At 44.9% G+C, this 27,282-nt stretch overlaps 1 protein-coding gene across 1 annotated transcript; it reads left to right on the forward strand.

Moving 5' to 3' along the window:
• Positions 1-2,467: 2,467 nt before the first annotated feature.
• PIGO (phosphatidylinositol glycan anchor biosynthesis class O) lies at positions 2,468-26,850 on the forward strand. The gene is made up of 11 exons (XM_044292612.1): positions 2,468-2,539; positions 5,218-5,708; positions 6,084-6,227; positions 10,456-10,579; positions 10,740-10,899; positions 11,602-11,775; positions 15,543-17,106; positions 18,273-18,476; positions 18,606-18,811; positions 19,394-19,464; positions 25,954-26,850. The coding sequence occupies exons 2-11, from the start codon at positions 5,228-5,230 to the stop codon at positions 26,081-26,083; spliced, it is 3,258 nt and encodes a 1,085-aa protein (XP_044148547.1). The 5' UTR covers positions 2,468-2,539; positions 5,218-5,227; the 3' UTR covers positions 26,084-26,850.
• Positions 26,851-27,282: the final 432 nt, after the last annotated feature.

Consider the following 27,282-nt stretch of genomic DNA (forward strand, 5'->3'; position numbering starts at 1 on the left):
GGGACACATATGTATTAAAGGGGCACATATGTACATATATGTATATGTATTCACGGGGCACACTATATGAATTCCCACCGGGGCATGGATGAGCACCTGGGGAATATCAGAGGCGGATGGGCGCAGGTGCTGGGCACATCGCCCTCTGAGGGGAACATTATGCACCGCCAACACACACACACATACACATATGCATACGAGCCACCCTTCCTCAACAACAGTAAATCACAAGATTATATACTAACAGCGAGTGCCGGTCCGTTTTTCCTTTTATCTACATGGGACACGCGCACCGCCACTCTATCTCTCGCAGTGCCGATCGATATATATTATATATTGTATACATTGGGGTAGGATTCAGTCCGGATGCTGTGCGCTCGTTATACGCATCACATCCGGACGAAATGCACTCATTAGCCTAAGGCCTCTTTCACACGACCGTATGGCTTTTTCAGTGTTTTGCGGGCCGTTTTTCCCGGATCTGTTTTTCTGTGTTTTTTTTCAGTAGTGTTTCCGGTTCCATTTTTCCGTTTGGTTTCCGTTTCTTGCAGATCGCAAACGGCAACAGAAGCATGGCATATACAGTAATCACATAGGAAAATTGGTCTGGGCGTAAAATTTTTAATAGATGATTCAGCAAAAACGGAACTGATACGGAAGACATACAGATGCGTTCAGTTTTATTTTTTTTGCGGACCCATTGACTCGAATAGAGCCATGGAACGTGATTTGCAGGCAATATTAGGACATGTTCTATCTTTCAACGAAACGTAAATACGGAAACGGAATGCATACGGAGTACATTCTGTTTTTTTTTTTGCGGAACCATTTAAATGAATGGTTCCATATACAGAACGCAAAAAACATCCCGCAAACGGAAAAAAACAAAACATTTGTGTGCAAGAGGCCTAAATAGGAATCTCCTTTATTTGTGTCTTTCCATAAAAGCGCTTTCAAGCTGAAGCGTGATCCGGCCATGAGAACTATAAAATAGTTCTCATTGTGTGTGTATCGATTTTAGGTTACATGCCACGGTGTGCTGTCTGCATTTTTGTGGACCCATTGAAATGATTGGGTCCACATCCTATCCGCAAAAAAAAAAACGGAACGGACACGGAAACAAACAACGTTCGTGTGCACGTAGCCTTATGGAAAGATGCCAATAAAGGAGCTTCCTATTTGGACTACTTAAATGTGAGTGGTCTGACTGATGCATGATCCGTAGCCCGGAGGAAGGCGTGGGTCTGATTATTGTGGACTTTGTTCACACACAGAAGTGGTGGATCCATGACACCTCGGCGGAACGCGGCAAAGTGGTTTTTAAACCCACAGCCTGTCAATTTATGTTGCAAATTTCTGCTGGGGGTTTCATCCTTTGCAATGGAGAGAGTGAAATCTGCAGCAAACCGGCAGCCTCTACACCAAAATCTGCGGTGGAGCCACCACGTGTGACTTACTACTTGTTAAGACAAGCGATTTTTCATGTCCAAGCGTAGAATGGGCAGCAAACCGACACATTCAACACAGTGGGCCGACTCGCCATTGATCTGTGCAGAGAGGAGCACAGCGGGCACTGGTTTGGTCCAATTTTCACAGTAGACTCATCCATTCAAGTTAATGGGTCAGTGAAAAAAAAACAAAAAAACAACCGGATTGCACATGTGATGTCATCAGAAGTTGTTTTTTATGCTTGGTTGACGTTCAACTTTTTATTTTTGGACGGACACGAAAAAACGGATGACCTACCGCTGCCATATGGAGAAACGGAGATCAGACTGATTCAATGTGGATGGAAAATCGTCCGCTTTTAGGGGACACAACGTGGATGAGTTTTATTACGCCTGTCTGATTATGCTTTGTAATACAGAGCATAGCCAAGCAATGGAGCCGTTTGTTGGCAGGTGCGGGAGGCCGGTGCCGTGCGAGTCACGGGGATTTATCAAACTGGTGTAAAGGAAAACTGGCTTAGTTACCCATAGCAACCAATCAGATTTCACCTTTCATTTTCCATAGGACATCTCACATTTTTTCATACTCTGGGGAGGATATATAATAACATGGACAACCCCTTTAATTCATTTATCATGCCAGCAGAGATAAACCTGAGGTCCTGTAGTTATTATCAGTCTATCATTGCCATGTAGAGGAGAATGGTAGCCCTCAAGATCTACCAGGTAAATACCCTCCTCTATCAGCACTTAGAGGCTGAAGAACTACAAAGCCCAGCACGCCCTTCCATGCAATTGCCACAACAGTGAGTAAAGTGAGAACTCTGGGGGCGTCACCTGTAAAGAAACTACAACTGAGCATGCGTCATCAGACTTCTCAGAGTCGGCCTGCAATACTGCCGCCAGACGGTAGGTGTTGCTAGTCGGCGCTTCGCTTTATCGAGTCTTTCCTATAGTCAGATAGGTCATCTCTCTATGGCTGTATACCTGTGGTCTCTATGGTCGCGTTGCCCTGGTGACGTTGTTCTGCTCTTCCGGGTCCTCCTGACCTCAGAATCAATGTGAGGACAGCAAGCAGCTGCGGCTCCCAGGTGACTCCTGTGCCTTGTTATTATTAATTATCACTGTCTGGAAGGTTTCTGCTGTCAGCATGGGCAGTATTACTGTATTCTGCACGTGTGTCACCGCCTTTCCCACGTGCACCTCTGTACACAGCAAGGACAGGGAGGAGAGGGTTATTTCTAATTCCAGCCCATACTGCATCCTGTGTGCAGAGTAATGGAGGGAATGGAGTGTGTGTATATGTGACTATTGTGGCATCAGTATACTGATCTACTGGAAACGTTGTACTAGAGATCCCCACTGCTGATGGTCACTGTGTGTACGTTGCCCTCGAAATAGGGGCGTTACATCACTTAAAGGTGTTGTCCAGGCATACCCCCAGTGACACGGCATTGGGCGGGAAGAGGCGAAGCTGCAGACTGTGCGGGCAGGTTGGCGAGGCAGCCCTCAGACATCCAGCAAAAATCCATGTGTCCTAGTCTAATTAATGGGCCCAGTGCGCAATGCTCGCTGGGCATTGGATGGTTGGCAACACAACCGCCCAGGGTGCAGCTGCGTTTCCACACACCCAGCGTCACATCTGGCACAATGTTGTCTTCGGTTTAGTGTAAAACGTTCCCAGTCAGCAGTAGCCCAGGATTTACGATGGGTTTGATGCATTTTGTACCAGAATTTCAGAGCAGTTTGGCACAGGCCATCACGCGGCTATAGACCCTACAGGTAAATTTCCCTCCAGCCCTCCTCATGGCCACCAGCTGGGTACATAAAGATCTGATGCTCTCAGCGATAATGAATGTAGGGGCATCAGATACGTCTGCACCTGGCCTCCTGAGTTCAACGGTATTGCCTTCCTCAGGGCAATGATACCGTTTTATACTTTGGTGCGGGTGGAAGCATTTTGTGCTGCGCTTTGGTATTTGGTTCTCCTGGGATGTTTTCTATTAATTTGGACCTACAACATGGGGCCACTTAAGTTTTTTCCAGGACCACTTTAAGTTCCCCCCTTGTTCGCCCCTGAATCATGTCCATTTATAGATGCTTTTTTTTAACGAGGGGCATAAAAAGTGTCTAAAACACAACATCATCGTATTGTTTTCGCCTTTCTACATTTTTACGGCTTCAATGCAGCGCCTCCAAACATGCTTCACTGCTTTGGGGAGACCCAATGGAGCCCGTGGGGTCCTTTGGGCGCCGTTCACGTCCAGCGTGCCACTGATCTAGTGCTTCCTATACAATAGGAATATTAGGGCTGATATGAACAGAGCCGAAATCTCCCCCTTCCTCCACATAATAGATTAGACCAGGCATGCTCAACCTGCGGCCCTCCAGCTGTTGCAAAACTACAACTCCCAGCATGCCCGAACAGCCTACAGCTATCAGCCTACAGCAGGGAATTTTGGGAGTTGTAGTTTTACAACAGCTGGAGGGCCACAGGTTGAGCATGCCTGGATTAGACAAAGGTGGGCTTAACCCCCTGAAGACCAGGCTAACGTCTGATTCTCTCCACATCGTGTGGACAGAAGGTGACTGGAGAACAGTGGAGGCTGATAAGATGTGTGACCTTCTACAGAAGCTCAATAGCAAATGGGGGAGGGGGCGTATCATAAAGGCAGCAGGTGTACAAACCGCACGCCTGGCCGTCTCCTAGCTGATTCCACAATCTGGTCATACCCCAGAAGTGATATAAGCATACAGGACCATGGGGGCAGCACAAGCCCCCTACTTACCTGTCCGCAGACTACAGGCTCATCATCATCTGCCGTCTACTGACCGGTCATAGGCTGAAGATCAGAGGATATTAAAGGGGTCGTCCAGGTATTCTCTCCTACCCGATCTGCATTCTGGGCATCACAGCTTCTGAGGCAACCATTTGACCCCCAGCAAGTATGATGCAATTAGAATAGGACCCCCGCATTTATAGCTGCATGCTCGGCAACCCCTATAATAAATTTCCCCATCATCCCTACATGATATTCCTGTATTAGGGTGGGTTCCTACTAGCGTTAGGGATTCCGTTATGGCTTTCTGTTATAACGGAAAATAACGGAATCCATAAGACGGAAGGACGGATCCGCTCTTCTGCTTATAGACTTGTATTATGACAGAATGCAAAACGGAAGCCTTTAAAAGGCATTCCAAAAGTCTATGGGAATCGAAACCGATCCGTCGGGGTCCCGTTATGCAAGATGGAAAACAGAGTCCTGTCAACAGGATCCGTTATACTTTCCCATAGACTTCTATTAGGACGGAAAGCAAACAAAATGCCTTTTAAAGGCTTCCGTTTTGCATTCTGTTATTTTCCGTTATAACGGAAATCCCTAACACTAGTGTGAACGCACCCTTATTGCTAGAAGTGCTGTCCCGCCATTCTGCAAGCTGGCTAAGAGGTGGCCTTATGCATCGTACAAAATTTTATTTTGCTGCAGCTTTGTTTGTGATTCAGAACATTATTCAATACATAAAAGTGACATCGTCCTTAGCTTTGTGGTGCATGAATAGAATGTGATAATCGCAGTTGAGACTGACACATGCTCAGGCAGAGCAGTAGGAGAGAGTGAGTAGTGAGGAACGCAACAACGACAATGGACGTGCCATGAAGAGTCTGTAAAGCTGCATGACAACCCTTGTGGACATTGTAATATTAGCAGTCGTAGTTGTCAGCATTGTAGAGAGGACACCTTTTACTGATGACATGTCTCGTGTTCAGATCCCGCAGGATGAAGAGGGCTCCGCTGCTTCTGTTCCTGGCCTGGCTCGCTGTCTCCTTCTATTCCGGTATTTGGCTTTTCATGAGTGGATTTCTTCTCATGAGAATTGAGCTCAGCAACCAGAGCCGCTGTTCTGAGCCCCCGTCTCCTGCTCCTAACCTCCAGGACGCCCCCTGCTGGTTCCCACAGAGGTTTCAGAAGGCCGTGGTAGTCATTATCGATGCTCTCAAATACGACTTTGCCAAATACAACCCTGCAAACGACAACCCAAAACCTTACGAGAACAAGCTAGGCGTGATCCACCAGCTCACCACATCACAGCCACAACATGCCAGGCTGTACCCTTTCCGGGCTGACCCTCCAACCACCACCATGCAGAGGATCAAAGGCTTCACCACTGGTTCCCTGCCAACCTTTGTGGACGTGGGCAGCAACTTTGCCAGTTATGCCATCCAGGAGGACAACTTGATCCATCAGATGGTACAAAACGGTGCGTGTCGTCACAGTAGAATATTGTGGTGTGGGTCGTAGACTGTATATTACTTATATTCTGTCCTCAAGAGATAATGGGGTATGGCAGTGGCAGAGCTCTACATCCTCAGTGCCCTAGAGACTGAACTCACAGGCCCCTTTGCACGACTTTCTGTCCCTTTTTTAAGAAACAGCGCCACACTCGTCTCTGGGTTGTGTCTGGTATTGCAGCTCAGCGCCATTATAGTGAATAGGGCTGACCGGCAATACTTCACGCAACCCTTGGCTCCGTTTCTAGATAAAAAGCTGACATGTTTTTCTAATTGTACTACACTTTACTATGGAATTGCCTGCTATATCCTGTGAATTAATCCTGTACTAATCTGTATTACAGGCAAGAGAGTGGTGTTCATGGGGGACGACACCTGGGACGGACTCTTCCCCAAGAAGTTCTACAAGTCTTACTTCTTCCCATCCTTCAATGTAAAGGACCTCCATACTGTGGACGACGGGATCCTGCAGCATCTGTACCCAACCGGTGAGTGACATTATCCACGTATATGAGCTCTTGTGTCCATTGCTTTCCAGATTATTTTACTAGTATCATGTCCGTATTGCCGTCGGTAGACCTGGACTGGAGAAAATGGTTAACCCCTCAAGGACCACAACCATTCGTTCGTTGGTTTCTTTTCATTCCACCAGTCATTTGTTTATTTTTTTTGTAAGGTGTAACCGTATAAGGCTTTGTTTTCTGCAAGAGGAGTTGTACTTAAAGGGGTTCTTAAGAAAATGAAAATACTTAAATATTACGGTACTTTATTATAAATATATTCTTAAATACCTTTCATTAGTTATAATTGCTCGTTTTGTCTGGGGAGAAATCATCAGGGGAAACAAAATGGCCTCTGTCCTATTAGTTCACACAAAACCTGTCCTGATCACACATGAGGACACGTTACTTCACAACACTGAGATAAAGAGCTGCCTCATCCTCCTCTCTGCTCTGCTTGTCAGGGATTATAATCCTGAATACAGGTGATAAGAACTTTAGCTGAATCTTTGGGGAATTTAGTTCATGAGGAGACGAAGTACAGAGAGGACAGACATGACAGGCTGTGGTAATGGAGACATCATACAAGTGCTGCTGATCATTAGCCGCACCTCACCCTCCTCTCATGTCTCCTCATCATCTCCATTCCCACAGAGATTCACCTGTATTCAGGAGCATAATCCCTGACAAGCAGAGCAGAGGAAAACGTATCTCAGCTTGTCACCGTGGAGTGATCCAGATAATAGACGATCGTAAGGCGCATAGCCACAACCCGATGCAGGATACAAAAAAGTTTATTACGAGACAACGCGTTTCGGGTTCTCGACGACCCCTTTATCAAGGGAAGAAAAACAAACGAACCAGCACCTCCATAATAAGTAAATTTGAGAAGGCAGGTGCACGCTACCTTGGCTGAAACACAATGGAATTAGTAGAACTACAGGTAACAGCACACTGCTGGTCAATTGCACAAAGATATAAGCAAATACTGAATAAAAAATAGCTTCTTGGCGGCCATACTTACTGCAAGGGCAGTTAGAAGCTCTTTGCGCATATAATTGATCAAAAATATGTCGGCGCATCTACCGGACTACAAGGTGGCTTCTCATCAGATGGGGCCTACTCTAACTTGCCTCTCCTGGGCTTACAGCCTACAATCTGGGCAAAGTAGCCCCCAGCTATATCCTACACATGCCTCTCCCAGGCTGTCAGCCTGCAATATGGGCAAAGCAGGATACAGCTGTACAATCTATCTAATTAAAAGCACATGGTAAATGGGCGGTGGTGCACGGCTCAAACTTAAATTTACTTATTATGGAGGTGTTGGTTCGTTTGTTTTTCTTCCCTATTGTCGCTGCCACTGGGGGGGGGGTGGCGGCGCCCCCTGGTGGTGAGTTTGAGCCGTGCACCACCGCCCATTTACCATGTGCTTTTAATTAGATAGATTGTACAGCTGTATCCTGCTTTGCCCATATTGCAGGCTGACAGCCTGGGAGAGGCATGTGTAGGCTATAGCTGGGGGCTACTTTGCCCAGATTGTAGGCTGTAAGCCCAGGAGAGGCAAGTTAGAGTAGGCCCCATCTGATTAGAAGCCACCTTGTCGTCCGGTAGATGGGCCCGACATATTTATTATTTTTTAAATCAGATAATTTTTATTAACAATTTCCTGTAAATTGCAAAAATAAAAAGCAAGAAAATTGTCTGTACAATATACATGCAATAGCCAATAAAGGAAATATCAAAGCATCACATGTACAATCACATTATTAATCGCGTGAGCACACTATGTAACATCCAGCATAATAGACGTACATGAGATCAAGCATTACTGTTACACAATGCCAATTGTACAAACCAAATTTCCCACCACTTTTGATTTATAAATAAAAGAACAACCCAAGCAATCCAACCGGTTACATTATCTAAACTTACAGAGAGCAGTACATGGTGTATGTCTCATATCTTTTTAACAGGCCACCCAGCACCCAACTTATGTCATTCTGTTCATTTTAAGTAAATCAAGATCCAAAGTTACTTGGAGAAAAGGAGAAAAGGCAAAGAGAAACACTATCCTCGCTACTTCTTACAACACAGTATATTTAGGAAAGGAGGTTAATCCGTACACTGTATCCTATACTTTTCCCAATTTTCCCATATCTTATTGAACTTCGTTACACAGTTTCTCTTAATATACGGTACACACCTTTTTCTAGGTGCAATATATCTGACATCCTGTTTAGAAATTCTCCCCTAGATGGAGACTGGGGTCTAAGCCAGTATCTGGCTATCAGTTTCCTAGCTTGAAATAGCAACTGCTGTACTCCCAGACGATGATGGCGGTTTTTAATGTCCAATATCCCTACCACACATGTTCTTGGCCCAGGTGGAACCGTAATATTATATGCATCTTTTATAGAGGCCAGAACCGTGGTCCAGAAACTCCGGAGCGCCGCACAATCCCAAAACATGTGTAACAAGGTTGCAGGACTCATACCACATCTAGGACAATCCGCACCTGCCCGAACACCAATCCGGCATAAAAACTCGGGAGTCCTATACACCCGGTGTAACAAAAACAATTGGGACATACGTTGCCCCTCACAAACCGACAGTTGCGGAGTGAGTGCTAAAAGCGACTTCCATTGCTCTTCTGTAATCAGCCCAACCTCATCTTCCCATTTATATTTGACTGCTAAAACATCTTGTTTCAGTGATTTCACATATAAGTTCCTGTAGATGGATGATATCAGGCCACTCGAGGAACTGTTTGTGAGAAGCTGCTGAAACAACGGGATCGTAGTACATTTCAGCGATAAGGATTTTGCCTGTGTCTGAAAAGCATGTCGTAATTGCAGAAATTGATAAAAGGCCATATGTGAGAGACCAAATTCATTTCTTAACTGATCAAAGGACTTAAAGACGCCAGCACTCTGCAGCTAACATAAATATCTCACTCCTTTACGCTCCCAAGGCGAGAAGCCATCTAAAGGGAACATTTTGGGCAGGTGCGGATTCTTCCATACAGGGGAAAACTGCGTAAACCCTTGCACAGCAGCCCCCGACATTTCTGTATCATGAAAAGTGTGGGATACCTTGTCATCTTGCCAGCCAGTCCACTATTTTCCAAAAAATAACCGGGGAGTTATGACGGGCCCGACATATTTTTGATCAATTATATGCGCTTCTAACTGCCCTTGCAGTAAGTATGGCCACCAAGCAGCTATTTTTTATTCAGTATTTGCTCATATCTTTGTGCAACGGACTAGCAGTGTGCTGTTACCTGTAGTTCTACTAATGACCCCTTTATCAAGTCTGTGTCACCCCCGGTTTAAGTGCAGCTGGGTGTATACTGCCTGGTTCCTTCTAAAAATGGCGCATGTCGTGCCTTGTTTCACTTGTAGATAGAGTTTGTGTACCAGTTTGTTGGAGCGTTCTCGCTACAGTCTTGCAGGTGGTACATGTGGAAGGGACGCGCAGGCAGAGCAGAGGGGAGGATGAGGCAGCACTATGGCTCATTGCGGTGAAGTAACTTGTCCTCCTGTGTGATTAGGACAGGTTTTGTGTGTACTGATAGGACGGCGGCCATCTTATTTCTCCTAAAGATTGCTCCCTAGATAAAACAAGCCATTCTAAGTAATGAAAGGTATTTGTGAATATATTTCTTATAAAATAATATTTAAGTATTTTCATTTTTTTTTAAGTCCTGGAGAACCCCCTTTAATATAGGACCCATCTTTGATAAATGTACGTGCTTGTGATATCACAATACCATCTCATCTATGATACTAGCGCCTAGCATGCAAATTGTCCCCCGCACACAAGACACAATAATACAGGACCTACACTGGAGTAAAAGTGCATAAATAACATAATTCACAAAATGTAAAATACATAATATAAATAAATTCATGAGTAATGGATCTGCATCCGTATGTCCATTCCACAAATGTATAGAACATGTCCTATACTTGTACACAAAATGTGGACCGTGGAACCATTGAAGTCAATTGGTCCGTAAAGAATGTGGATGCGATATGGATATCTGCAAAATGCATATTGTAGAACAGATATCTTACGTGCATGAGGCCTAAGGCATAGACATCCTGAATCCCCCTCTTTATCTCTGTTCTCCATTCCGACTTATATTTGGAGGCCCAAATTCAGGACCTCATTAGTTCAGAATGCTCTAAAATAGTCGTCTGATTTTTCTTAACAGTGGACGGAGAGGACTGGGATGTGGTCATTGCCCATTTTCTTGGTGTTGATCATTGTGGGCACAAGCATGGTCCAGACCACCCAGAGACTGCCAAGAAACTGATGCAGATGAATCAAGTTATCACGTGAGTGTAAAATAGTTATTTTGATGATTTTTGTCGGCGGCATTTAGCAGCCCCTGTATCGGGGTGTGAAAATGGTTTTGTCACAGGTAACAAACATTGTAGATGTTCTGCTTCTATATACATCCAGCCTGGGTAAAGAAACTGCCTTCTATCTCCACAGCTCACTTGTAGAACATCTGGATGATAAGACCCTACTGGTGGTGGCAGGAGACCATGGAATGACAGACACCGGAGATCATGGAGGAGACAGCGAGAAGGAAGTGACTGCGGCGCTCTTCTTGTACAGCAAGGCTCCGCTGTTTGCTGACTGGCTGCAGACGGTATTGCTTTAGGGCAGTGTTGTGACTCTCCAGCCTCTGCAAGAAAAAAAATGGAAATAGCTAGATCTGTCATTTGACGGACACCAACGCCACCTGGTGGACTCCATTGATAAGAATGGGGTCTGTTGGATTGCCGTTATCTGGTCCGTCACTCTGCCAGACAAAGTAGAGCAACATGTTGTATGTGTGAGCAGACAGTGGGATGGTCGATAAATTGGAATCATCAGGGGTCCATGTTAGGTGGCTGCGTACACTGTTAGGGCTCATGCACACGAATGTATTTTCTTTCCGTGTCTGGTCTGGTTTTTTTGTGGGCGGAACCATTAATTTCTGTGGGTCCGTCCGCAAAAAAACGGAAGCTTCTCCATGTGCATTCTGTTTCTGTATGTCCGAATTTCTGTTCCACAAAAAAACAGAACTTGTCCTATTATCGTCCACATTATGGACAAGGATAGGACTGCTCTATTAGGGGCCAGCTGTTCCGCAAAATATGGAATGCACACGGACGTGATCTGTATTTTTTGTGGATCCGTTTTTGGTGTACTGCAAAATACATTCGGCCGTGTGCATGAGCCCTTATTAGTCTGTGTAGAATGTGTCTGCAGGTTGTGGTGTTACAAGGGTAGAAGATTTGGGTGTTGGATATTGGTATTGGCCTCATGAACAGTCATTACCTGATGAGATTTGTTCTTTATGTCTTAGGACCCTCCTGCTGTTCCTCAAGTGAACTTGGTCCCGAGTCTGTCACTGCTCCTAGGCCTCCCCATCCCATACAGTAACCTGGGGGCTATTATTGATGACCTCTTTGGGTGGCCTGAAGATAAATTATCAGCTCTGCTGTCAAAGACAAGTGCTTACCACCTCAACAGCCAGCAGGTACCATTTCTCTTCTCTTGGTTCGCCATCTGGAGCCCTGCCTTTAGGTGTTCCACAAGAATAAACGGAAAATGGAGGCGAAATTTCAAAATTTAATTTTTTATGCAGTTTTTTTTTTTATATTAATCAATTTTTTCTTGCAACACAGCAATGGTTAAAAGCAAACTAATAAATTAAAAAGAGACTGGGCACACCTCCAGATATTTGGCCACTGTTTTTAATAGTTAAAATGGTTAAAAGTAATTTAAACAGACAATAATAGAGATAATGTTCAGACTGACATTTGTATAATCGGACAAGTAATGATCATAAAATTTTCAATAGATGGTGAGCACTATTATATAAAATCCTAGATAATAGATGACACTAAAATACTGACTCATAAAACTTAAAACACATAAAAGGCTTAGGTCACTTGAAATACCAAATCATTTGCGGTGATTTAAAAATGGAGTTCGATAGCAGTCATTAAAGTGGCATACGTATAGCCTAATTGCGGAGAATAGCTAGCACTGGTCTGGGAGAGTTCCTTGGGAGTTATCGTAAAAGGCTCCGTGTCTCATAGGCGGCTTTGTACTGCCTAATAGCGCATGCAGTGAGAGCAAGGAGAAGTTGAGCAAACAGCGGCGTCCCGCTGTATGTGCGCTAAAACAGTAGTGTCCTGTTAGATTGTGGGTATAATGACCTGTAGGTCGGAATGGTCTTACCCTCTTGATGCGGCTCCAGCCGTCCTGCGCAGATCTAGTATACTTGCGTTATCTTTTCCTCCAAAGAGTCTTACCCTGACGTAGACTTATACACGTGGGTCCGCCGGTTTGGCTTCGGATCCAATTCGGTGTAGTTTTCTACGTGGGTTTTTCCATGGACGCTGGGTAAAAGTCTTTATCCTTATGGGTAGTGCACTACTCCTTTGGTTGATAGGGGGGTCCGACCAAACGCGTTTCGGGGCTGAGATATCCCCTTCTTCAGTGGTAATGGTTAAATTACTTTTAACCATTTTAACTATTAAAAACAGTGGCCAAATATCTGGAGGTGTGCCCAGTCTCTTTTTAATTTATACGATTTTCACTTTTTGAGTAGTGGGGTGTTACTACTCGACTGTGGGCACCCCGTATGGTGGTCATTCAGACCTGTGCGTCTTAAACTATTTTGTATTTAAAAGCAAACTAAACCTCAATATGCATTATTCTGATTATGCAGTTTACATAAATACCCCATATGTGGTGATAAACTGCTCTATACCCCATATGTGGTGATAAACTGCTCTATGGGCACGTGGCAGTGGTCAGAAGGAAAGGAGCGCCATATGGATTTTGGAGCCAGATTTTGCTAGAATGGTTTTTGGGCACCATTTTGTATTTGAAGAGACCCTGATGGTACCTTTTTGTGAGGCAAGGTGAAAAAAAAGGCTGTTTTGGCTTAGTTTAATTATTATGATTTTTTTTTTTTTTACAGTAACAGTAATCACCTGAGGGGGCATATAATGTGATATTTTATAGAGCAGATTGTTACTGAAGCGGCAATACCCAATATGTCTATTTTTATTTTTGTTAAGTTTTACACACTAAATTCATTTTTGAACCCAATGAAATCTTGTTTTTGTGTTGTCATTTTCTGACTGCCCTATATTTTTTTTTTTTTCTTGTGATTGTCTTAGGTAGGGTCTCATTTTTTTGTGACATGAGATGGCGGTTTGTTACCATTTTGGGGTACATTCATATTTTTCTTTTTACAGCATTCACCTGAGGGAGCATCTCATGTGATATTTTTATAGAGCAGGTTGTTACGGATGTGACGATACCTAATATGTCTATCATTTTTATTTTTGTTAAGGCCTCGTGCACACGACCGTTGTGTGTTTTGCGGTCCACAAATTGCGGAACGGCGCGGACAGCCATTAATATATCTGCCTATTCTTGTCCACAAAACGGACAAGAATAGGACAGGTTATATTTTTTTTGCGGACCACGGAACGGAGCAACGGATGCGGAAAGCACACGGAGTGCTGTCCGCATCTTTTGCAGCCCCATTGAAGTAAATGGGTCTGCATCCAAGCCGCAAAAACTGCAGCTCGGATGCGGACCAAAACAACGTGTGCATGAGGCCTAAGTTTTACACAGTAAATGCATTTTTGAACAGATCTAAATCTTGTTTTTGGGTTGCCATTTTCTGAGAGGCATATTTTTTTTATTTTTTTTTGGCCGATTGCCTTAGGTAGGGTCTTATTTTTTGCGGTATGAAATGAAGATTTGATTGGTACCATTTTGGGCTTAATACACATTTTTGATTGCTTGGTATTGCACTTTTTGTGAGGGAAGGTGACCAAAAATGGCTGTTTTCGCACATTTATTTTTCTTTACTGCATTCACCTGACAGGGTGGATAATGTGATATTTTTATAGGGCCTGTCGATTCGGACGCGGCAATACCCAATATGTATACTTTTTTTACAATTTTTTTATTACTTCATTATGGGAAAAGAACACTTTTTTTATTTTTATTATGCAAAACTTTATAAACTTTTTTTTTTGTCCCCACAACTTTTGGGCGTCTGATCCCCTTTACAATGCATGACAATACTTCTGTATTGTAATGCATTGGTTGTAAGTGTATTACACACTGTAATACACTTACAGCCTTCCTGCCTGTGAGATCCAGGGGGCTGGATCTCACAGGCTTACATGGAAGGCAGCCCCGATGCCTGTGGAAGGCATCGGGCTGCCATCAGGTCCCCGTCACAGCAGCGCTGGGACCTGATGGGGAAGGCGAGGGAGCTCCCTCCCTCCACAGTCCCCCACATGCGGGTTAATGCGGCGCCTACAGCAGGGGTCCGGCTAACGGGAACAGCCGGTCCCCTGCAGCTGATCGGGTGGGCACAGCTCCTGCACACGCCCGATCAGCGCTCCGTACTACGGCGCTGGTCGGGAAGGGGTTAAACTAAATATATAACATTTCTTAGTTATAAAAACTGATATTTGGAATCTGCACCTTCAAATTGAGTAAGATCAGTACAAATAGGCAAGTCAGCTTAAAAAAAATCTTCAAATGTAGACCAAAGTAATGTATCATAGGCTCATTCAAGTGAGTTTGGCTACTTTCACATATGCGTTTTAGTTTCAGGTTTTGAGCCCTGACCAAAACGGTTCTGCTTTGATTCCACATCAGTAGGCATCTGTTCCGTTAGGATGCGGTTGTGTTAAATTTAAATGGAAAAAAATGGATATTTTCACTAAATAGATTGAATGTCATTGGGTGATGGCTCCAGTTTTTTTAGGATCCTAAAAAACCGGATCCATCACCATTGACTTGCATTGTTTTTAGTGACGGACCCAGTTTATTCCGTTTCGACATCTTGCAGCGGTTTCGTGTCCGGTCACAAAACAGAATGCTGATGGAACGGAGGGACTCCCGATGCATCCTGAACAGATCTCTTTCGATTCAAAATGCATGGGGACAAAACGGAACCCCATTGGCCCGGGTTTTGAGATCTTCTCAAAACCAATATGCCAAAATGCATATGTGGAAGTAGCTGTATAGTACCAAGCGAGATTGACGAGATCAGCGCTGTGTTGAGTCCTTTAGGAGTCCCTGTGTTCTGCTTAGCATTGGGGCCTGGACCCTTACTAACCACAAGTAGTTGGCCCGTCCTAGGATCATGAATATTACATACCATGGCAACCTCACAATATAATGCTGACTTGTAATATCCATCTGACATGTTTGAGGTCACTTTATGTGAGGTTTCCTACCCTTTGCTCTCTCTAACAGGTGGCTCGCTACTTGGACTCCTATTCCCGGGCCGCTGGTGACCTGCCTGCTGAGAAGCTGAGGGTTCTTGCGGATCTGTTCTCCTCGCTGACTGCAGAATTTGAGCAGCTTATGTCACAGCGGGAGCAGCAGTCTGAGGAAGAGCTGGACGCTCATCTGAAGAACATTATACAAGGGCTCCAGAGCTACCTGAACCAAGCCCGGGCTGTTTGCATGGAGTCCTGGGCTCGCTTCCACCCTTTGCATATGATCATGGGCTGCATCATGCTGCTCACCTCCTGTTTCCTGTGTTACATAATTGCGGAGGCTGGATCAGCCTTAACTTTGCCTTACAAGCACCTGCTGGGATATCCTTTTCTCTTTACTGTATTGGTCACTGCCCCGCTGGTCCTGGCAGTATGGACGTCTGTGGTGGTACTCGACCTAGTAACTCTCTGTGCTGCAGCCACTGTTGTCTCGCAGATCAGTTTCTACTTCAATTTTCGGACACAGAAGTGTTCACAGATGACATGGCGGCCCCGTCCTGTGTATCTTTTACTATCCGGACCCTGTGCTGTGCTCTTATTTCGCTGCTGTTCTTTGTTTTCAGACAGCTATGTGGTCGCAGAGGGGAAAGTGGCCCCTTTCCTTCTCCTGTCTCTGCTTACAGTGACTGTGGTCAAACTACATTGGGATGGTAAACTGATGCTCCCTACGTTTACCCCTCTGGGAAGCGAGTCCTTGAAACCCTCCCTGACCCCAGCTTACAGGAAGGATGGCACTTGGCTTGTGTGGCTACTGGCCGCACTGGGGATTTGCCTTCGTCTTTCTGGACTCTTCCATAATTGCCGGGAAGAGACTCCAGATTGTCAGCCCTCGTCCCTCCTGTCTCCTCTCTCTAGTGTTCGGGACCCTGAGCTGAAGAACCTCTTTTATGTTTGCTGCGTCGTGTGTATTGGGTTCATTGTGTTCCTCATCAGGAAGTGGCTGCAACATTATGGAAACCTCAACAGCACCTCTCCGCTGGTGCTCTACGTCCGCTGGGGCTTCCCTCTTATTGTTTTAGGAGTCGCTTGCTACTGGGCCCTGAGCTCAGGTACAGAAGATGGTTTTGCACAGCTGAAGGAGCTCACTGACCTCGCTCTTGTTTCCTGTCCCAGAGCCATCTACACATTGGCCGCACTGGGCCTCCTGCTGGTTCTGTGGAACCCTATAACCGTCTTCATGAAGAGCCGGGTCTCGGAGGTGGACAGCACAGTGACTACTTACCATGGAGCACCCGGCTCTGCGGCTGAACTACAACATGTGATCCCACAGATCTACAGGACAATGCAGCGCACGTTGAAGAGCCGTCTTCAACATGGAGTCGAGGGAGGGGACAGGAAGAAGGGAGCAGCTGTGGAGGCCTATGGTCTAGGCAGCGTCTACTCTGCCGCAATGGTTATCACTCTTTCCATTCTTACCTTGGTTCTGATATTGCTGCACAGTGAGCGGTTGACCCCGGCATTCCTGCTGCTCTTACTAGAGGCCTTCATCATCCTGCACATCCATGGATACATCGCTAACATTTACGGTGACGGTGTCGGTAAGTAATCGTATATCAATTTGTGAGATGGGCAGTTTGGCAATGCACACACTAAACGTGGTGTGAACAGAGCCTGAAATAATGATATTTAGATTGGGATGGGTTCATCACAGGGGGTTTCTAAAACTTTTAGGCTAAATGCACACAGTACTGTAGGTCATGTACATTGTATTCTATGAGAATTTGAAATTCTCATGCACACAATGCAGATTTTTTTTTTCCACACGTATTTTGACCTACGTTGCGGATTTCAAAGTCCGAAGCATGTAAATTTATTTTATTTTTCCTTTCTAAAATCCGCATGCGGAAAACCCACAGCCTTCTGTCAGCTTACCAAGTACAGCGCGGCACATTGTATAGCAGCTGGGCTCGGTCAGATACCAGAGGATAAGTCATCAGTATTAAAAAAAACAAAAAACATGAATTCACCCCATGGAGCCTGACCGAAACCTAATGATTGATGCTTTGGTCTGTGAGATGAAGGGTGAAGGGATCTGTGTCAGTCCTGTACTTTTTAGGCTACTTTCACACCTGCGTTTAGGTGCGGATCTGTCTGGTATCTGCACAGACGGATCCGCACCTATAATGCAAACGCTTAGATCCGTTCAGAAATTTTTTTTATTTTATTTTTTTGTTCATGATAATGCAAACGGATCCTTTTTGACTTACATTGAAAGTCAATGGGGGACGGATCCGTTTGAAAATTGAGCCATATTGTGTCAACTTCAAACGGATCCGTCCCCATTGACTTACATTGTAAGTCTGGACGGATCCGTTTGCCTCCGCACGGCCAGGCGGACACCCGAACGCAGCAGGCAGCGTTCAGGTGTCCGCCTGCTGAGCGGAGGACAAACGGTGCCAGACTGATGCATTCTGAGCGGATCCGCGTCCACTCAGAATGCATTAGGGCAGTACGGATCTGTTCGGGGTCGCTTGTGAGAGCCTTCAAACGGAACTCACAAGCGGAGCCCTGAACGCTAGTGTGAAAGTAGCCTTAGCTGTGAGTTCCTGGATCCTTTGGTTTGTTGATTGGTGCGAACCCCGCTCATGGAATATATCTGATCGGTCTAGTTCCATGTCTCCATGACCATACAGAATACTCGGGCTGCATTTAGTGAATCTTTGAATGACTGGAATTTTTAAACTGTTTTTGAATTTTTTGGCAGAATTATTTAGTGTCCCCTGGTACGCAGTTCTGGCGTGGTCTCTTGCCGCCTCTAAAAACTTCTACTCCACCGGTCACCAACCAGTATTTCCGGCCATCCACTGGAACTCGGCTTTTGTAGGATTTCAGGATGGACACGCAAATAACATCATCCCAGCCCTGATGGTCGCCGCCAACACCTTCTCTGCCAACATCTTGTTCTCAGGTAACGGCACTGTAATGAACATTGGATTTCAGGAACCTCCAGCTCTGGAAGGATGCGTCTGAGAACAATATGGAGACGGCTGATTGCATAACTGTTTTAACGGAGTTCCGTTTTTCTCTTCTGAGGAAGCCGGATCCTGTCTACTGCTGCTCTGGCCATTCCTGTGTGAAGCCCCCACCACTCGAAAAAAGAAAGGAAAGAAGGCGAGCAAAGAGGGAGATACTGAAGACGATGATATGCCTATGATGGAGATGAGGCTCCGGGAGGAACCGGACAAGTTCTCTGTAGCTCTGCTGCAGCTTGGGACCAAGTATCTCTTCATTCAGGGAGTGCAGGTATATAGTTTAATATTTGGCTGTACATATTAGAGCCAATCTTCAATCTACCTGACTGAAGTTCTGTTAGAGTTCACATCATTGTTTTGATCCGTCAGAAGAACGAAAAAAAAAAAAGGATCCTGCGAATCCGTAATGCACATTTGGCATCCGTTTGAGCCATTTCCGTCTGAAAAATGAATGAAATGGAGGGCAATTTGCATAACTGATGCACAGGATCCATTTTTATTACAGTATCTGTTTTTTTTCTTTATTTTTCTGTTGTTCTGACTGATCAGAAAAATAACAGTGATGTGAACTCTCCCTTATTCTAAATTTTCCCCTGTGGACCTGCAAACTCATGCTCGGAGTACTACGGCCTGTATTCTGCCTGTGGTGCAGCATATACAGATCGGTGTACAGGTTCTCATGGTGGAGCTGCCAGGGAATATTTTCCTCGCCCTCCAGCATCTCTGCTCTTTTGTTAGGATGCTCCTATTTGTGAAAGGAGAGAGATTATTAGGGAAACATCCCAGAATGCATATCCTCTCCAGATAATCAAATATTTCCCATTTATTTCTTCTGTCTTCTGTGACTTTGCAGCTGCTGTCCTGCGTCTGTGCGGCCATGATACTCCGTCGCCATCTCATGGTCTGGAAAGTATTTGCACCAAAGTAAGTCTAATATACTTACATTTATTGTTGTTTCTTATATAACCCTAACATATTAAAAGGGATTGTCCGTCCACTCATATTTTTCTTTTTAAAATGGGTCAGAGTGACATATAACAACATACAAAGATAACCACCATGCCCCGTTGGTGTCTGCTTTCTGGTCTCTCTTGACACTCCATTCAGCCCATCAATGGCCGCCGCAGTGACGCACTTTAGCCAGTGATGGGCTGTGATTTCCTGTGTGTGAAGACAGACCAAGAAGTGGAGACCAGCAGGGAGTTTGGAAGGGAAATGGATAGAGGATCAGTGAGGCAAGTATCACTTCTTTTGTTTTATATGCCATTTAGACCCTTTAAAAAAATATAACCCCTTTGGAAGAATTTACATATGGCAGATTTTCCATACTGAGGACTTGCTCAGAGCTTACTCAGTGTGCTGGAGCTGGGCAATGGCCTCCAGTGGAGTTAAGGACTATGGGGGCACTTTAACCACCTCCGGACCGCCTAACGCAGATCTGCGGTCCGGAGGTGGCAGCCCTGCGCAGAGTCACGCATATATGCGTCATCTCGCGAGGGCCGGGATTTCCTGTGAACGCGTGCACACAGGCGCGCGCGCTCACAGGAACGGAAGGTAAGCGAGTGGATCTCCAGCCTGCCAGCAGCGATCGCTCGCTGGCAGGCTGGAGATCTGATTTTTTTAAACCCTAACAGGTATATTAGACGCTGTTTTGATAACAGCGTCTAATATACCTGCTACCTGGTCCTCTGGTGGTCCCTTTTGTTAGGATCGACCACCAGAGGACACAGGCAGCTCAGTACTGTCGCACCAAACACCACACTACACCCCCCCCCCCCGTCACTTATTAACCCTTTATGAACCACTGATCACCCCATATAGACTTACTAATCACCCCCCTGTCATTGATCACCCCCCAGTCATTGATCACCCCCCTGTAAGGATCCATTCAGACGTCCGTATGATTTTTACGGATCCACGGATACATGGATCGGATCCGCAAAACACATGCGGACCTCTGAATGGAGCCTTAAAGGGGGGTGATCAATGACAAGGGGGTGATCACGCATAAGGACTTCCTGATCACTTCCCTGTCATTGATCACCCCTCTGTCATTGATCATCCCCCTGTAAGGCTCCATTCAGACGTCCGCATGATTTTTACGGATCCACTGATACATGGATCGGATCCGCAAAACACATGCTGACGTCTGAATGGAGCCTTACAGGGGGGTGATCAATGACAGGGGGTTGATCACCCCATATAGACTCCCTGATCACCCCCCTGTCATTGATCACCCCCCTGTAAGGCTCCATTCAGACGTCTGCATGTGTTTTGCGGATCCGATCCATGTACCCGTGGATCCATAAAAAATCATACAGACGTCTGAATGGAGCCTTACAGGGGGGTGATCAGGGAGTCTATATAGGTGGAGTTAACAGTGATCACCCCCCCTGTAAGGCTCCATTCAGACGTCCGCATGTGTTTTGCGGATCTGATCCATGGATCCGTAAAAATCATACGGACGTCTGAATGGAGCCTTACAGGGGGGGTGATCAGTGACAGGGGGGTGATCACCCTGATCACCCCCTGTCATTGATAACCCCCCTGTAAGGCTCCATTCAGACGTCCGCATGTGTTTTGCGGATCCGATCCATGTATCCATGGATCCGTAAAAATCATACGGACGTCTGAATGGAGCCTTACAGGGGGGGGGGGTGATCAATGACAGGGGGGTGATCACCCATATACACTCCCTGATCACCCCCTGTCATTGATCACCCCCCTGTAAGGCTCCATTCGGACGTCCGCATGTGTTTTGCGGATCCGATCAATGGATCCGTAAAAATCATACGGACGTCTGAATGGAGCCTTACCAGGGGGGTGATCAATGATGGGGTGATCAGGGAGTGTATATGGGTGATCGCCCCCCTGTCATTGATCACCCCCCCCCCCCCCCCCCTCCCCTGTAAGGCTCCATTCAGACATTTTTTTGGCCCAAGTTAGCGGAAATTTTTTGTTTGTTTTTTCCACTAACTTGTGTCAAATAATAAAATCTCACATGAACTCACCATACCCCTCACGGAATCCAAATGCGTAAACATTTGGATCCCAGACTTCTTCTCACGCTTTAGGGCCCCTAAAAAGCCAGGGCAGTATAAATACCCCACATGTGACCCCATTTCGGAAAGAAGACACCCCAAGGTATTCCGTGAGGGGCATATTGAGTCCATGAAAGATTGAAATTTTTGTCCTAAGTTAGCGGAAAGTGAGACTTTGTGAGAAAAAAACAAAAAAAATCAATTTCCGCTAACTTATGCAAAAAAAAAAAAAAATTCTATGAACTCGCCAGGCCCCTCATTGGATACCTTGGGGTGTCTTCTTTCCAAAGTGGGGTCACATGTGGGGTATTTATACTGCCCTGGCTTTTTAGGGGCCCGAAAGTGTGAGAAGAAGTCTGGGATCCAAATGTCTAAAAATGCCCTCCTAAAAGGAATTTGGGCACCTTTGCGCATCTAGGCTGCAAAAAAGTGTCACACATGTGGTATCGCCGTACTCAGGAGAAGTTGGGCAATGTGTTTTGGGGTGTCATTTTACATATACCCATGCTGGGTGAGAAAAATATCTTGGTCAAATGCCAACTTTGTATAAAAAATGGGAAAAGTTGTCTTTTGCCAAGATATTTCTCTCACCCAGCATGGGTATATGTAAAATGACACCCCAAAACACATTCCCCAACTTCTCCTGAGTACGGCGATACCAGATGTGTGACACTTTTTTGCAGCCAAGGTGGGCAAAGGGGCAAATATTCCAAAGAGCACCTTTCGGATTTCACAGGCCATTTTTTACAGATTTTGATTGCAAGGTACTTCTTACACATTTGGGCCCCTAAATTGCCAGGGCAGTATAACTACGCCACAAGTGACCCCATTTTGGAAAGAAGACACCCCAAGGTATTCCGTGAGGGGCATAGTGAGTTCCTAGAATTTTTTATTTTTTGTCACAAGTTAGCGGAAAATGATGATTTTTCTTTTTTTTTCTTTTTTCCTTACAAAGTCTCATATTCCACTAACTTGCGACAAAAAATAAAAAATTCTAGGAACTCGCCGTGCCCCTCACGGAATACCTTGGGGTGTCTTCTTTCCAAAATGGGGTCACTTGTGGCGTAGTTATACTGCCCTGGCAATTTAGGGGCCCAAATGTGTGAGAAGAACTTTGCAATCAAAATGTGTAAAAAATGGCCTGCGAAATCCGAAAGGTGCACTTTGGAATATGTGCCCCTTTGCCCACCTTGGCTGCAAAAAAGTGTCACACATCTGGTATCGCCGTACTCAGGAGAAGTTGGGGAATGTGTTTTGGGGTGTCATTTTACATATACCCATGCTGGGTGAGAAAAATATCTTGGTCAAATGCCAACTTTGTATAAAAAAATTGGAAAAGTTGTCTTTTGCCAAGATATTTCTCTCACCCAGCATGGGTATATGTAAAATGACACCCCAAAACACATTCCCCAACTTCTCCTGAGTACGGCGATACCAGATGTGTCACACTTTTTTGCAGCCTAGGTGGGCAAAGGGGCACATATTCCAAAGTGCATCTTTCGGATTTCACCGGTCATTTTTTACAGATTTTGATTGCAAAGTACTTCTCACACATTTGGGCCCCTAAATTGCCAGGGCAGTATAACTACGCCACAAGTGACTCCATTTTGGAAAGAAGACACCCCAAGGTATTCTGTGAGGGGCATGGCAAGTTCCTAGAATTTTTTAATTTTTGTCGCAAGTTAGTGGAATATGAGACTTTGTAAGAAAAAAATAAAAATAAAAAATCATCATCATTTTCCGCTAACTTGTGACAAAAAATAAAAAGTTCTATGAACTCACTATGCCCATCAGCGAATACCTTAGGGTGTCTACTTTCCGAAATGGGGTCATTTGTGGGGGTTTTCTACTGTTTGGGCATTGTAGAACCTCAGGAAACATGACAGGTGCTCAGAAAGTCAGAGCTGCTTCAAAAAGCGGAAATTCACATTTTTGTACCGTAGTTTGTAAACGCTATAACTTTTACCCAAACCATTTTTTTTTTGCCCAAACATTTTTTTTTTATCAAAGACATGTAGAACTATAAATTTAGCAAAAAATTTATATATGGATGTCGTTTTTTTTGTAAAATTTTACAGCTGAAAGTGAAAAATGTCATTTTTTTGCAAAAAATCGTTACATTTCGATTAATAACAAAAAAAGTAAAAATGTCAGCAGCAATGAAATACCACCAAATGAAAGCTCTATTAGTGAGAAGAAAAGGAGGTAAAATTCATTTGGGTGGTAAGTTGCATGACCGAGCGATAAACGGTGAAAGGAGTGTAGTGCCGAAGTGTAAAAAGTGCTCTGGTCATGAAGGGGGTTTCAGCTAGCGGGGCTGAAGTGGTTAAAGGGCTTGCGCCAAGTTTGCAAGTTTTCCCCTATTGACAAATCACTGGGGTTCCCACCGATCCTGAGAGGGTCCATTTCCCCCGATCTGATGGAGCTGCAGGTTGGGCTGTCACCCTGTCGCTCCATTCATTCTCTACGTGACTGCTGGAGTTAGGCAAGTTCAAGTCCCATAGAGACTGAATGGAGCGTCAAAGAGCATGCTCAACCTGCCACTCCATCAGATCAGGGGAACAAGACCTCTTAAAGGGAACCTGTCATGTGGATATTTGATTATAATCTAACTAATTATATACAATCATTAACTGGTAAAAAGTACCTTATGGTTAGATGGTTACCTCATAATATACACACAAAGATGCCGCATGCTAATGAGCTGATTTGAGTCCAGCGTGATGTCACTGAGTCCAGCGTTTTTTTATTCAGAGCTATAGCCACTCCCCTGCCTACCTGCTGCTGATTCATATGGAAAATAATTGTCATTCAGCAGCAGGTGGGCGGGGAGAGTCAGGAGCTCATAAATATTCAGGACTCCTCATTATGAGCTGGAGCTTTTCAATACAAGATGTTGGCAGATTGACTGGGTCAATTAAAGAAAGTGACCCAGCATTTTGCTAAGAGAATCCGTCACGTATTTATGTTGCCCTTAGATAGGACACCATAAAACTGGTGACAGGTTCCCTTTAAGATCGGTGGGGGTCCCAGCAGTTGGAACCCCAATGATCTGTTATCCCCTATTCTGTGGGGGTCCCAATGGTCAGACCCCAACAATCAGTTATTCCTTATCTTGTGGATAGAGGATCGCTTGAAAACTTGGCACAACCCCTTTAACTACTGTGGAATCACGAGTGGGAGAAATAAACCATTTTGTGGCAGCTGAAAGTACTGTTGGGCACTATAGGGGATTGTGGGCACAGTAATTGCTGTATATGTGCTGTGGGGATACTTACTCGTGCAGCAGGCACTAGCACTATGGTAGTTTTACATCTACTATCGGAGCACCAGGAATATTCCTTCTGGAGTATAAACGGTAATGTTCTGTACAACTCAAACAACTTAAAACACCAGCCACAGCATAAAAGCAGTAGAACTTTGAATGTAGCTCTGGTTATGACTAGGATATGCAATTTTAATCAGTTAAAGGCTATGTACACCTTTGGGGGCAATTATTTTATGATTGCATTGAAATCATTTTTTCAATTGGTCTTTATTAAAAAATATTCAGCCATTCTGTCTTAAGCTGCTTTCCGTTTCTGAGATCCGTTCAGCGCTCTCACAAGCGGTCCAAAACGGATCAGTTTTGCCCTAATGCATTCTGAATGGAAAAGGATCTGCTCAGAATGCATCAGTTTGCCTCCATTCCGACTCCATTCCTCTGTGGAGGCTGCCTGCAGCGTTTTGGTGTCCGTCTGACGAAACTGAGCCAAACGGATCCGTTCTGACACACAATGTAAGTCAATGGGGACAGATCCGTTTTCTATGACACAATCTGGCACAATGGCTATGTTAAAGATAATACAAACTGATCCGTTCAGGATGGATGCAGACGGTTGTATTATCTAAACGGATGACGGATCCGCACCAAACGCGAATGTGAAAGTAGCCTTAAAGGGTTAACTGTGTAGCTGTGAGAAGCATACTTTCACTTTGTGCTGGTCATCTAATAACCCTTCTCACTAAATTACTAAAGCATCATAAACCCTTATTTAAACCACATTCTTATCAGTCAGACAAGAACTGAGCTCTAATGAATGGTTAGGAGGTTAGAGATAAGGAGCCGGACAGAACAGAGTGAAAACAGACAAAATGTTACTAGAGAATCTCAAGGCTGTACAGAGAAAAGGGTTCAGAATTTTTGATAAAGACCAATTAAAAAAAGGATTTTAGCTCAAAATGAGGACAAGGCAATAATAAAAAATACAATTGCCCCCCAAAGGTGTGCATAGCCTTTAAGTCAAGGTTTCTCAGTGTTGAGATGATAAACTGTAGATGTTGGATAACTGTGACACTTGGAGTATTGTGTCTATGTCTGTGCTTCTCCTAGGTTCTTGTTTGAAGGTTTGGGCTTTGCAGTCAGCAGCCTCTTCCTCCTCATCGGGACGGCACTGGTTTTACGAGTTGACTTTGCGGTCAGTAACTGGTTCAAGAACCTTATTATCCAGCAGAACAGGTAGCGCTGGAGAACGTGGACTTGTCGACAAACTAGCAGAGACTCGGAATTCACTCAGTGCCTCGAGGATGGTTGTACCCACATCTGCTTCTTCTGCACCCAGCATTTATTTCACCATTTCGAAGACATCAGTATAAAAATGTTGTACTAACATCTGGGTGTTTCGCTCGTGGGCACAAGGGGAGCCTCGTCTGTGGTGACCCCTCCATGCCGTGTAACTTTACGGTACAACCAAAGGGACGCAACCTATAAAGGATTCACTGTGCCAACCTGTATGAACTGAATAGTGTATGTGTGGGTAAGAGGGCTTTTTATTTTGGACATGTGTATTTGCCAATTGCTGAGGGAAGAAATTGCCAAGGATTACAGAATTTTTCAGGATTTAAAAGATCCTGGGTCACATTTGTCACCTTCATTCTTTGTTTGTTTCTGCAGATATTGACCCTGTAGATCAGGCATCCTCAAACTGCGTCCCTCCAGCTGTTGTAAAACTACAACTCCCACAATGATCTGCTGTAGGCTGTTCGGGCATGCTGGGAGTTGTAGTTTTGCAACAGCTGGAGGGCCGCAGTTTGAGGATGCCTGCTGTAGATGATATGTTGGGATTATATACTTCTTCAGGGTACAGTAGACCTTATTTAGCCATCAGCCCTGAAGCCTGAAAAATCTTGTTTGGCTCAGCTGTGTTATTTCAGTTTAAAAGGGGAGATGAGCGTCTAACCGGCTGCTCTGGTGCCGCTTATTGTCAATACATGACTGTTAAAAATCAAAGCTTTTGGATTGATTTGATGGCACGCCATTGGTGGAGGTCTGGTGACCATCTAATGTCTGTAGGCTGCTTTACTGTGTGTCCTGTATTATGGCCACTGCTAGCTACATAACACACACGAGGTTAAAGAGGCTTCGTTAGCAGGATCAACCCTATTAAGGGTAATGTAAAATAGATGAAAGGAATCGCGGCACTCACCCCGGTCTTGATAATACTTCGATACTTTATTGCTTCACTTCATGGCAACAAGTTTGCAGGCTGGGGAGCGGAATGGCCCTTTGGTGTGGATTATTATCAAGTATTATCAAGACCGGGGTGAGTGCCGCGATTCCTTTCATCTACTTTACATTATTTCAAGTGTATGTTTGCATCTACGCTGAGCACCACATCAACCTGTCTCCTTGCTGAGCCGCTGGTCTGTGACTATAGCTGGA

This window comes from Bufo gargarizans, chromosome 1, assembly GCF_014858855.1.
Source record: "Bufo gargarizans isolate SCDJY-AF-19 chromosome 1, ASM1485885v1, whole genome shotgun sequence".
NCBI classification, from domain to species: domain Eukaryota; kingdom Metazoa; phylum Chordata; class Amphibia; order Anura; family Bufonidae; genus Bufo; species Bufo gargarizans.

Coding starts and splice junctions, on each gene's coding strand:
- PIGO (XM_044292612.1), top strand. CDS start 5,228: ATGAAGAGGGCTCCGCTGCTTCTGTTCCTGGCCTGGCTCGCTGTCTCC. Junction 6,228..10,455: donor GCAGCATCTGTACCCAACCG/GTGAGTGACATT, acceptor TTTTCTTAACAG/TGGACGGAGAGGACTGGGAT. Junction 10,900..11,601: donor TTGCTGACTGGCTGCAGACG/GTATTGCTTTAG, acceptor TTTATGTCTTAG/GACCCTCCTGCTGTTCCTCA.